This window comes from Struthio camelus, chromosome 28, assembly GCF_040807025.1.
Source record: "Struthio camelus isolate bStrCam1 chromosome 28, bStrCam1.hap1, whole genome shotgun sequence".
NCBI classification, from domain to species: domain Eukaryota; kingdom Metazoa; phylum Chordata; class Aves; order Struthioniformes; family Struthionidae; genus Struthio; species Struthio camelus.
Genome location: NC_090969.1, coordinates 522,433 through 531,978, shown reverse-complemented (window position 1 = coordinate 531,978; position 9,546 = coordinate 522,433). Strand labels below are relative to the sequence as shown.

Sequence of the window (9,546 nt, the reverse complement as noted above, 5' to 3'; positions counted from 1 at the left end):
ATGAGGCGGGCGTGACCCGTGACGTCAGGAAAGAGGGAGGAGCGTCTGGGTCTGGCTTTGCCCTACCCCGCCCCCATTTTTGCCCCGCCCCCTCAAACCTCCCGTCCGGCCCGCCCCCTCCTAGCTGCCATTGGCCGGCGGCGCGGGACGTCCGCTGCCTCCGCGCACTGATTGGCTGTCGGGGGGGGGGGGGGGTGGGGAGGAGGTGGCCGGGGGGAGGGGCCACTTCCGGGAATGCCGGCGGCGGCGGCGCTCCGGCAGGTCGGCGCGCGCCGCGGGGGGGAGGGGGCGCGAGCGCCCCCCGGCGGCGGGGGAGGGGCGCGGCCGGGGCCTCCCGCCGTCCCGGTGCCCGGACCCTGATCGACCCCTTCCCGGTGCCCCGTCCCGGTGCCCGGACCCTGATCGACCCCCGTCCCGGTGCCCCTTCCCGGTTCCCGGTCCCTGATCGGCCCCGTCCCGGTGCCGCATCCCGGTGCCCGGTCCCTGATCGATCCCTTCCCGGTGCCCCGTCCCGGTGCCCGGACCCTGATCGACCCCGTCCCGGTGCCCGGACCCTGATCGACCCCTTCCCGGTGCCCCGTCCCGGTGCCCGGACCCTGATCGACCCCTTCCCGGTGCCCCGTCCCGGTGCCCGGACCCTGATCGGCCCCGTCCCGGTTCCCGGTCCCTGATCGATCCCTTCCCGGTGCCCCTTCCCGGTGCCCGGTCCCTGATCGATCCCTTCCCGGTGCCCCTTCCCGGTGCCCGGTCCCTGATCGATCCCTTCCCGGTGACCCATCCTGGTTCCCAGACCCTGATCGATCCCTTCCCAGTGCCCGGACCCTGATCGGCCCCGTCCCGGTTCCCGGTCCCTGATTGATACCTTCCCGGTGCCCCTTCCCGGTGCCCGGTCCCTGATCGGCCCCTTCCCAGTGCCCCATCCTGGTTCCCGGTCCCTGATCGATCCCTTCCCGGTGCCCCATCCCGGTTCCCAGACCCTGATCGGCCCCGTCCCAGTGCCCAGTCCCTGATGGGCCCCTTCCCGGTGACCCCTCCAGGTTTCTCGGTCCCTGATCAACCCCTTCCTGGTGCCCGGACCCTGATCGATCCCTTCCCGGTGCCCCATCCCAGTTCCCGGTCCGTGATCAGCCCCTTCTCGGTGCCCCATCCCAGTTCCCGGTCCCTGATCGATCCCTTCCCGGTGCCCCGTCCCGGTTCCCGGTCCGTGATCGACCCCTTCCCGGTGCCCGGTCCTGGTTCCCGGTCCCTGATTGACCCCTTCCCAGTTCCCAGTCCCTGATGGGCCCCTTCCCGGTGCCCCTTCCCCGGTGACCGCCAGCCCCGGTGCCCCTGTTCCCGGGCTGCTTCCCGGTGCCCCATCCCGTTGCGTCCCGCCGCGGTGCCGTGGGTGAGGGCTGTGTCCGCGCAGGGCCCCCGGCGGCACCATGAGCGCCGAGACGTTCGTGAAGGACATCAAGCCGGGGCTGAAGAACCTCAACCTCATCTTCATTGTGCTGGAGACAGGTGGGTGCCCCCCGCCCGCCGGCCCCCCAGGTCCCCCGCCGGCCCCGGCCGCGCTCACGGGCCCGCCGGCTCCTCTGCCCGCCCCGCAGGCCGGGTGACCAAGACCAAGGACGGCCACGAGGTGAGGACGTGTAAAGTGGCCGACAAGACGGGCAGCATCAACATCTCGGTGTGGGACGATGTGGGCAACCTCATCCAGCCGGGGGACATCATCCGCCTCACCAAAGGGTAGGCAGGAGGGGGACCCCCTTCCCACCGGTGGGGACCCCCCCCCACCGCCCCGTCCCGCGCCCCGTCCAGCGCCCCTCAAGGCCCCGTGGTCTTCTCCATCCAGGTACGCGTCCGTCTTCAAGGGCTGCCTGACGCTCTACACGGGGCGCGGAGGCGACCTGCAGAAGATCGGCGAGTGAGGAGCGCGGCGGCAGGAGGGAGGGAGCGGGGAGGCGGGCTGGGGTCCGCGGCGGCGCGCCGCCACCTCCGTGCCCCGCCGGTGCCTCGGTTTCCCCGCCGGGGAGGCCCCCGGCGCGTCTCCCCCCACCCCGTCTCTCTCGCCGCCCAGGTTCTGCATGGTTTACTCCGAGGTGCCCAACTTCAGCGAGCCCAACCCCGAGTACGTGGCCCAGCAGTCGCAGAGCAAAGGCGTGAGTCTGACGGGGGCGGCCCCGCGGGGAGGGGGGGGGGGGGGTCCCGGGGCGGGGAGGGCTCCCCCCCCCCGGCCCACCGCCGGCCCCCGGCTCCTTGGCACATGGGGCGTCTCCGTCTCCTCCGCAGGCCCCGAACGAGAGCGGGAGCCCAGCCGCCTCGCAGACCAGCCAGGGCCCCTCCGCGGCGTCCCCAGGTAGGCAGGACGCCGGCACCGGGGAGGGGGGGCGCCGTCGTCCCGTCCCCCCCCCCCGGCCACCGCCACCGCCCCGGCGGTACCGGCTCCTTCACGTTTCTCTTCGCCTTTCGCTCCGCTTTCAGCCCCCGACAGCCAGAACGGGAACGGGCTGAGCACGGGGGGCCCCGCGCACCCCCCCAGCGCCCCCGCGCACCCCCCCAGCGGCCGCATCACCCGCAGCCAGCCCGGCCACCTGGGCCCCGGCGCCGGCTCCGCCGCCGGCCCCGTCAGCAACGGAAAAGAGACGCGGCGGAGCAGCAAGAGATAACGGGCCGGACCCCCGCCGCCGCCACCCCGCTGCCGCCGGGCGCTCGGCCCCTGGCCCGCGACGGGGGTCCCCGGCCCCCCGGCTCCTGCCCCCGCGGGGTTCGCTCGCCGCCCTGAGCCGCGGGATCGCGCCGCCGGCCGGGGACGGCCCACGCGCCCCCAGACCCCGGGCCTGAGCCGCGCGGCCGCCCCGGCCCCTTGGCTGGTGCCGGGGGCTCGCAGCCCCCCGCCGCCTCCCCTGCGGCCCCCGCCCCGGCGGCAAGGACCTGTCCCGGCGTCGGGAATAAAAGGTTTTCGCCTCCTGCCCGCGGCTTGAGCGGTGGCTCCGCGCCGGCCCCCTCGCGGGGCTCCCGGCCCCCCCCTCGCCCTTTAAGGCCCTCCCCGCGCAGCCCCTCCCGGGGCCGGGGTTGAGCAACGCCCGGGTGACCCTTGCCCCCCCCCCAACCCCGGTTCGGGTGCAGCAGACGGTGCAGCCGCAGCGCGGGGACGGGGACCGGTTGGGGGGGGGGCTGATCCCCAGCGTGTCCCCCCAGCCGGCCTCGGCCATCGGCACCGCGCGGCCCCCCCCCAGGTGAGCCACGGGCGCCCCGGGATATGGGGGGCCATGCCGGATCGGGGAGGGGGGGGACACGCTGCGGGCGTCCCAGCGCCGTCCGGCCGCGGGTGACGAGCGGGGCAGGGGGTGGCATCGGCCCCCCGCGGCTGGCTGGGAGCGGGCGCAGCGGGTGCGTGTGTGGGTGCACCCGGCCGGGGCGCGGGGGCGCCCGGGCTTCGTCGGCCGTTATCTCCCCGCCCGGTGAAACATTAACTCCCAGCACAAAAGCAAAAATTCCCGTCAAGGACAAGTGTCACCGTCGTCCCCCCCCCCCGGCCGCCGGGCGCTCCCCAGCAGGGACACGTGTCCCCGGCCGGGACCCCGCGTCGCCACCGGCGGCTTCGCAGCCCTCCCGCGCTCGGGCGGCCGGCCGGACGGTGGGTGCGCGCCGCGGTGGCCGGGGGGGGGGGGGGGCGTGCAATCCTCCAGGGGCCGCGCGCGGGGGAAACTGAGGCACGGGGCGGTGGCACGCAGCGCCAGCTGGCCCAGCCTTGCTTCGGCGCCGGGGTGGTTGGGGGCGGCGCGTTTGGCCCCCCCCCCCCCAATTTGGGGCATGGTGGGATCCTGGGCTGGGGGTGGGGGGTGCAGGGTGTCCCCAAGGGGGGGACGCATCCGGCCTCGGCGGTGCCGCCCTGACCCCAGTGTCCCCGTTTCCCTCCCCAGCCTCATCTGGGGACCCCCCCCCCCAACCTGCAGGATCCTGCCCGCCCCGGGGCCGCGGGACCCAGGCGTCCGGGGCGGCTCGGCGGCCCCATGGGCCCCGGCGGGCGCCTGCTGGCCTGCCTGTGGCTGCTGGCGCTGCGGGGGCCGGGGGCGCGGGGGGCGCCGGGGCCGCCGCCGCTGCCCGAGGACGCGGCGCAGGAGCACGGCTACTACCTGCGGCAGCTCTTCGGGCAGTACGGGGCCAACGGGACGCTGCCCTTCGAGGGGCTGGCGCGGCTGCTGCTGAGCCTGGGGCTCGGCCGGGTGCAGGTGGTGCAGATCCAGCACGAGGAGCTGGGCCACGGCCACGTCAGCCACCTCGACCTCCTCGAGGTGCAGGAGGACAAGCACCGCCACCGCCACCCGGCCTGGGAGCACGGCGGGGCCGAGGCCAGCGCCCCGCCGCCCCCGACGGCCCCCGCCGCCCGGGGACGCCCCGCCAGGTACCCCGGCCCCGGCGCGTCCCCCTCCAGCTTCCCGGCGCGTCCCCTGTCCTGTTGCACTGGAGCATCGCCCATTGCAGCGGAGCAGCCTCCACCCCTGCTCCCTGGGGTGTCCCCTGTCCTGGGTCCCTGGGGTGTCCCTCGTCCTGGGTCCCTGGGGTGTCCCTCGTCCCAGCTCCCCATTGCAGCGGAGCAGCCTCCACCCCTGCTCCCTGGAGCATCCCCTGTCCTGGATCCCTGGGGTGCCCCTCGTCCTGGGTCCCTGGGGTGTCTGTCGTCTCAGCTCCCCATTGCACCGGAGCGTCCCCCACCCCTGCTCCCTGGGGTGTCCCCTGTCCTGGGTCCCTGGGGTGACCCTCGTCCCAGCTCCCCATTGCACCAGAGCAGCCTCCACCCCTGCTCCCTGGGGTGTCCCCTGTCCTGGGTCCCTGGGGTGTCCCCTGTCCTGGGTCCCTGGGGCGTCCCATGTTCTGGGTCCCTGGGGTGACCCTCGTCCCAGCTCCCCATTGCACCAGAGCAGCCTCCACCCCTGCTCCCTGGGGTGTCCCCTGTCCTGGGTCCCTGGGGTGTCCCCTGTCCTGGGTCCCTGGGGTGTCCCTCATCCTGGGTCCCTGGGGTGTCCCTCGTCCCAGCTCCCCATTGCACCGGAGCATCCCCCACCCCTGCTCCCTGGGGTGTCCCCTGTCCTGGGTCCCTGGGCTGTCCCTGTCCCTGATCCCCAAGGATGTCCCCCATCCTGGCTCCCCAAGTTGTCCCCCGTCCCAGCTCCCTGCGGTGTCCCCCATCCCAGCTCCTCGAGTTGTCCCCCGTCCCAGCTCCCCATTGCACCGGAGCAGCCCCCACCCCAGCTCTCTGGGGTGTCCCCTGTCCTGGATCCCTGGGGTGTCCCCTGTCCCAGCTCCCCAGGGCATCCTCCTTGCACCAGAGCATGCCCCATCTCTGCACCCTGCAGCGTCCCCCATCCCAGCTCCCCATTGCACTGGAGCATCCCTCACCCCTGCACCCTGCAGCATCCCCCACTCTGGCTCCCCGCAGTGTCCCCAGTCCTGGATCCCTGGGGTGTCCCTAGGGCATCCCCCATTGCGCCAGAGCATCCCCCATTCCAGCTCCCCCGGCTGTCCCTGTCCCTGATCCTCCACGGTGTCCCCCGTCCCAGCTCCCCGCCATGTCCCCCGTCCCGGCTCCCCAGGACATCCCCACTGCGCTGGAGCATCCCCCATCCCGACGCCCCGCAGCGTCCCCCCCCCCCGTTGCACCGTGCACCCCCCGGACCGGCCACCCCAGCGGCTCATCTCCCCCCTCGTCTCTGCAGCCCAGGGCCCCCCCGGAGCAAGCAGGGGGTGAAGCTCTGGAGGGAGCCGGGGCCCTCCGAGCCCCCCGGCCCTGGGGCCACCCCTGGGAGCCGCGGGGACCCCTCGGCGCCCTGGCGGGACCAGCCCAGCCTGAGCCTGCTGGGGAGGGTGCTGGGGCTGGACCACTCCGTCTACGACCACCCGCACGATGACGTGAGCCGGGGCCGGGGGGTTTGCACCGTCCTGCTGTGCGCTCGGAGCCCTGGGGACCCCCGGAGGGACCCAGGCGCCTGAGCGCTGACCCCCCCCCGGCTCCAAGCGCCTCTCTCGTGCCCCCGCAGTGCCTCAACGTGACGCAGCTGCTGGTGAATTTTGGGCTGGACTCGGCGGCCCAGCTCACGCCGGAGCAGTTCACGCTGCTCTGCCCGGCGCTGCTCTACCAGATCGACAGCCGCGTCTGCATCCAGCACAGCGACGAGGTGGCGCCGCCTCCCCCGGGGGGGGCCCTGTGGCCAGGTAACCCCCAGCCGCAGCCCCCCGGCCCTGGGACGCCCGTCCTGCGTCCCCCACCCTGCGTCCAGCAGCCCCGCATCCCTGGGCCCCTGTTCCTACACCCCCAGGTGCCCCTGTCCCAGCATCCCCCAACCCCGGGGTCCCTGTCCCGGCATCCCCCATCCCGGGGTCCCTGTCCTGGCATCCCCATCCTGCATCTGGCAGCAGCCCCCATCCCCTGTCCTGCATCCCCCGGCCACAGCCCTGGCTCCATCCCGGCATCCCCAAAGACCCCTCATCCTGCATCCCCCGGCCACAGCCCCGGCTCCATCCCGGCATCCCCAAAGACCCCATCCCGCATCCCCTGGCCACAGCCCCGGCTCCATCCTGGCATCCCCAAAGACCCCTCATCCTGCATCCCCCGGCCACAGCCCCGGCTCCATCCCACCACCCCAAAGACCCCACCCCGCATCCCGCCATCCCGGGTCCCCCATCCTGCCTCCTCCGGCGCCCGGCCCCCCGGCCGGCCGTGGGGGTCTCACGGGCGCCCGCAGCGCTGGGCTGGGGGCTGCTGGCCGTCGCCCTCGTCAGCCTGCCCTCCGCCCTGGCCGTGCTGCTCGTGCCGCTGCTGAGCCGCGGCTCCTTCCGCTCGCTGCTGGCCTTCCTGGTGGCGCTGGCCGCCGGGACGCTCTGCGGGGACGCCCTGCTCCACCTCTGGCCCCACGTAGGTATCGGCCCCGGGCGAGCGGGGCGCCGGGGGCACCGGGGGCACCGGGGGCACCCGGCCTCGGGCGCCCTGAGCCGCCGGCTCGCTCCTCTCTAGGCTCAGGGGAGGCACGCGGAGACGCCGGCGCAGGCGGGGGCCGCCGCGCTGGGCCAGGGGCTGCCCGTGCTGGCCGGCATCTACCTGCTCTTCCTGGTGGAGCTGCTGCTGGGGATGCTGCGGCGGCGCCGGGAGGCCACGGTGAGAGGCGGGCGGGCGCCGCGGCGGGCGCGGGGCCGCGGGGTGCTGCTCCGCACCCGACGCCGTGCTCTGCTCTTCCCCAGCAGCACGGGGCCGCCAAGGGCGGCCCCCCCAGAGAGACCCCCGGCGCGGCCGCCCCGGCACCAGGTAAGACCCCCGTGACGCCCCACAGCACCCGCTGCCCCCCACCCGCCGCCCACCGCCTCTCTCCCGCCGCAGGGGCTGAGCTGCGGCGTCTGACGGCCCCCGAGCCGGAGCCGGGCCCCCCCGGGGCGGCCGAGCCCCACGGCCGCCCCCACGGACACTCCCACGGCCCCGCGCTGCCCCCCCGGCCGGGGGCGGCCGACCTCGTCTGGATGGTGGTGCTGGGGGACGGGGTCCACAACCTGATGGACGGGTTGGCCATCGGTGAGGGCACGGGGACGTCGGGGGCACGGGGGCGTGGGGACACGGGGACACTGCGTCAGGGCACAGCGGCACGGTGACGGGGGGACGTGGAGTGCACGGGGACACAGGGGACATGGGATGCATGGTGCATAGGGGCAGGGTGACAGAGAGACCAGGAGCATGGGGTGCATAGGGACAGGGTGACAGGCACAGGGTGCACGGGGGCTCAGGGTGCATGGTGCATCGGGACACAGGGATGCGGTGACAGAGGGACAGAGGGTGCATGGGACACGGGGTGCTTGGGGACACAGGGTGACAGAGGGACAGAGGGTGCATGGGACACAGCGTGCATGGGGACACAGGGTGACAGAGGGACAGAGGGTGCATGGGACACGGGGTGCATGGGGACACAGGGTGACAGAGGGACAGAGGGTGCATGGGACACGGGGTGCATGGGGACACAGGGTGACAGAGGGACAGGGGGTGCACGGTGCACCGGGTCCCGGCAAGCCGGGTGCGGGTCTCCGCTCCCCGCAGGCACGGCCTTCTCGCACAGCCTCTCCAGCGGCCTCAGCACGGCGCTGGCCGTGCTCTGCCACGAGCTGCCCCACGAGCTGGGTAAGTGCCGGCCCCGCGGCCGCCCGCGGACCCCCGCGGCCCCCCGCCACCCACCCTCTCCTCCCCCGGCGCAGGCGACCTGGCGGTGCTGCTGCGGTCGGGCGCGCCGCCCCGCACCGTCCTGCTCCTCAACCTGCTCTCGGCCCTGCTCTCCTGCCTGGGGGCCGCGGCGGGGGCCGCCGTGGGGCAGGGCGCCTCGCACCTCACCCCCGGGCTCCTGGCCGCCACCGCCGGCCTCTTCCTCTACGTGGCCCTGGCCGACATGGTAAGGGGGTGGCGGGGGGCTGCAGCAGCAGTGGGGGGCTGCAGCGGCGGCAGGGGCTGCAGTGGGGGGGCTGCAGCGGTGGTGGGGGGCTGCAGCAGGGGCAGGGGGCTGCACCAACGGGGGGCTGCACCAACGGGGGGCTGCAGCAGCGGCGGGGGGCTGCAGCAGCACGCCGGCCCCACTGAGCCCCCGCTCTGCCCAGCTGCCCGAGGTGCTGCGGGGCGCCGAGGCCGCCGCCGGCGGGGGCTCCTGGGGCCGCTTCGCCCTGCAGAACGGCGGCTTCCTGCTGGGCAGCGGCATCATGCTGGGCATCGCCCTGCTCGAGGGCCGCGTGAGCGCCTGGCTGGAGCCCTGAGCCCGCGGGGGGCCCGGACGCCCCCCAAAGCCCCATCGTCACCTTGCAAGACTCCGGCCGCCCCCGGGGGGGTTGCAAAAACGCGGCAGGGCTGAGCCGCCGCCGGGAGCCTCCGCGGGGGCCGCCACCGTCCCCGGCGCCTCCCGGGGACCGGGGCACCCGGCGCCGCGGCCGGAGCCGCTTCCCTGCCCGCTCCCCCCGCACCGGCCTTCACCGCAGGACGAACGACAGGAGAGAGGAAATAGAAGCAATAGCATTTTAATAAACATAATTGATTCAAAGCCACAATATGAATAACAGGACTTGGTCGCAGCTTACATCGTATAAAATAGATCAAGTCTGAATGCTTTTTTCTTTTTTTTTTTCCTTTCTTTTTTTTGTTTGTTTGTTTGTTTTTTTAATTTCTTTTTAGTTCCTTTTTCCCCCCTCCCTCCCTCCCCGAAGGTGATGCAGGATTTCTGAAAATACATATATGGAACATCCGAGACAAGTTAACCGCTCACTAGGCTCACGCGCGGGAAAGGACGAGGCCAACAGGGATAGCGTCTGCGCTGGGGGGGCGGATGGCTCGTTGGGCTGATTTCCTTATTTATTCTCCTACCTATCGTCTAATATTCGCTCCCCGGAACCGCGAGGGGGGCCGAAGGGCTTCGCGTGCCCCTCGCGCCGCCGGACGGGATTTTGCTCGCTTGCTCTCGTTTCCTCCACCCAGAGACAAGCGCTCCGGTCGCCAGGGCTGGTTTCGGGGCTCGCCGGGGCGCCTGCTCCTGGGAGGAGGGCGAG

At 73.7% G+C, this 9,546-nt stretch overlaps 2 protein-coding genes across 5 annotated transcripts; both read left to right on the top strand.

Moving 5' to 3' along the window:
• Positions 1 to 210: 210 nt before the first annotated feature.
• Positions 211 to 2,660, top strand: NABP2 (nucleic acid binding protein 2). Its single transcript, XM_068921290.1, has 7 exons — positions 211 to 261; positions 1,409 to 1,503; positions 1,593 to 1,731; positions 1,838 to 1,909; positions 2,063 to 2,144; positions 2,275 to 2,341; positions 2,467 to 2,660. The coding sequence occupies exons 2-7, from the start codon at positions 1,425 to 1,427 to the stop codon at positions 2,649 to 2,651; spliced, it is 624 nt and encodes a 207-aa protein (XP_068777391.1). The 5' UTR covers positions 211 to 261; positions 1,409 to 1,424; the 3' UTR covers positions 2,652 to 2,660.
• A 1,245-nt stretch (positions 2,661 to 3,905) lies between these two features.
• On the top strand, positions 3,906 to 9,062 carry SLC39A5 (solute carrier family 39 member 5). Of its 4 annotated transcripts, none has more exons than XM_068921288.1 (10): positions 3,909 to 4,390; positions 5,703 to 5,895; positions 6,024 to 6,198; positions 6,729 to 6,898; positions 6,998 to 7,138; positions 7,225 to 7,285; positions 7,358 to 7,546; positions 8,063 to 8,143; positions 8,218 to 8,408; positions 8,611 to 9,062. In XM_068921288.1, the coding sequence occupies exons 1-10, from the start codon at positions 3,999 to 4,001 to the stop codon at positions 8,761 to 8,763; spliced, it is 1,746 nt and encodes a 581-aa protein (XP_068777389.1). In that variant the 5' UTR covers positions 3,909 to 3,998; the 3' UTR covers positions 8,764 to 9,062. The 4 variants fall into 4 exon arrangements, with proteins under 4 accessions (XP_068777390.1, XP_068777389.1, XP_068777387.1 ...); XM_068921286.1 differs by having other exon boundaries at positions 7,222 to 7,285; XM_068921289.1 differs by having other exon boundaries at positions 3,906 to 4,390; positions 7,222 to 7,546.
• The last annotated feature ends 484 nt before the right edge of the window (positions 9,063 to 9,546 follow it).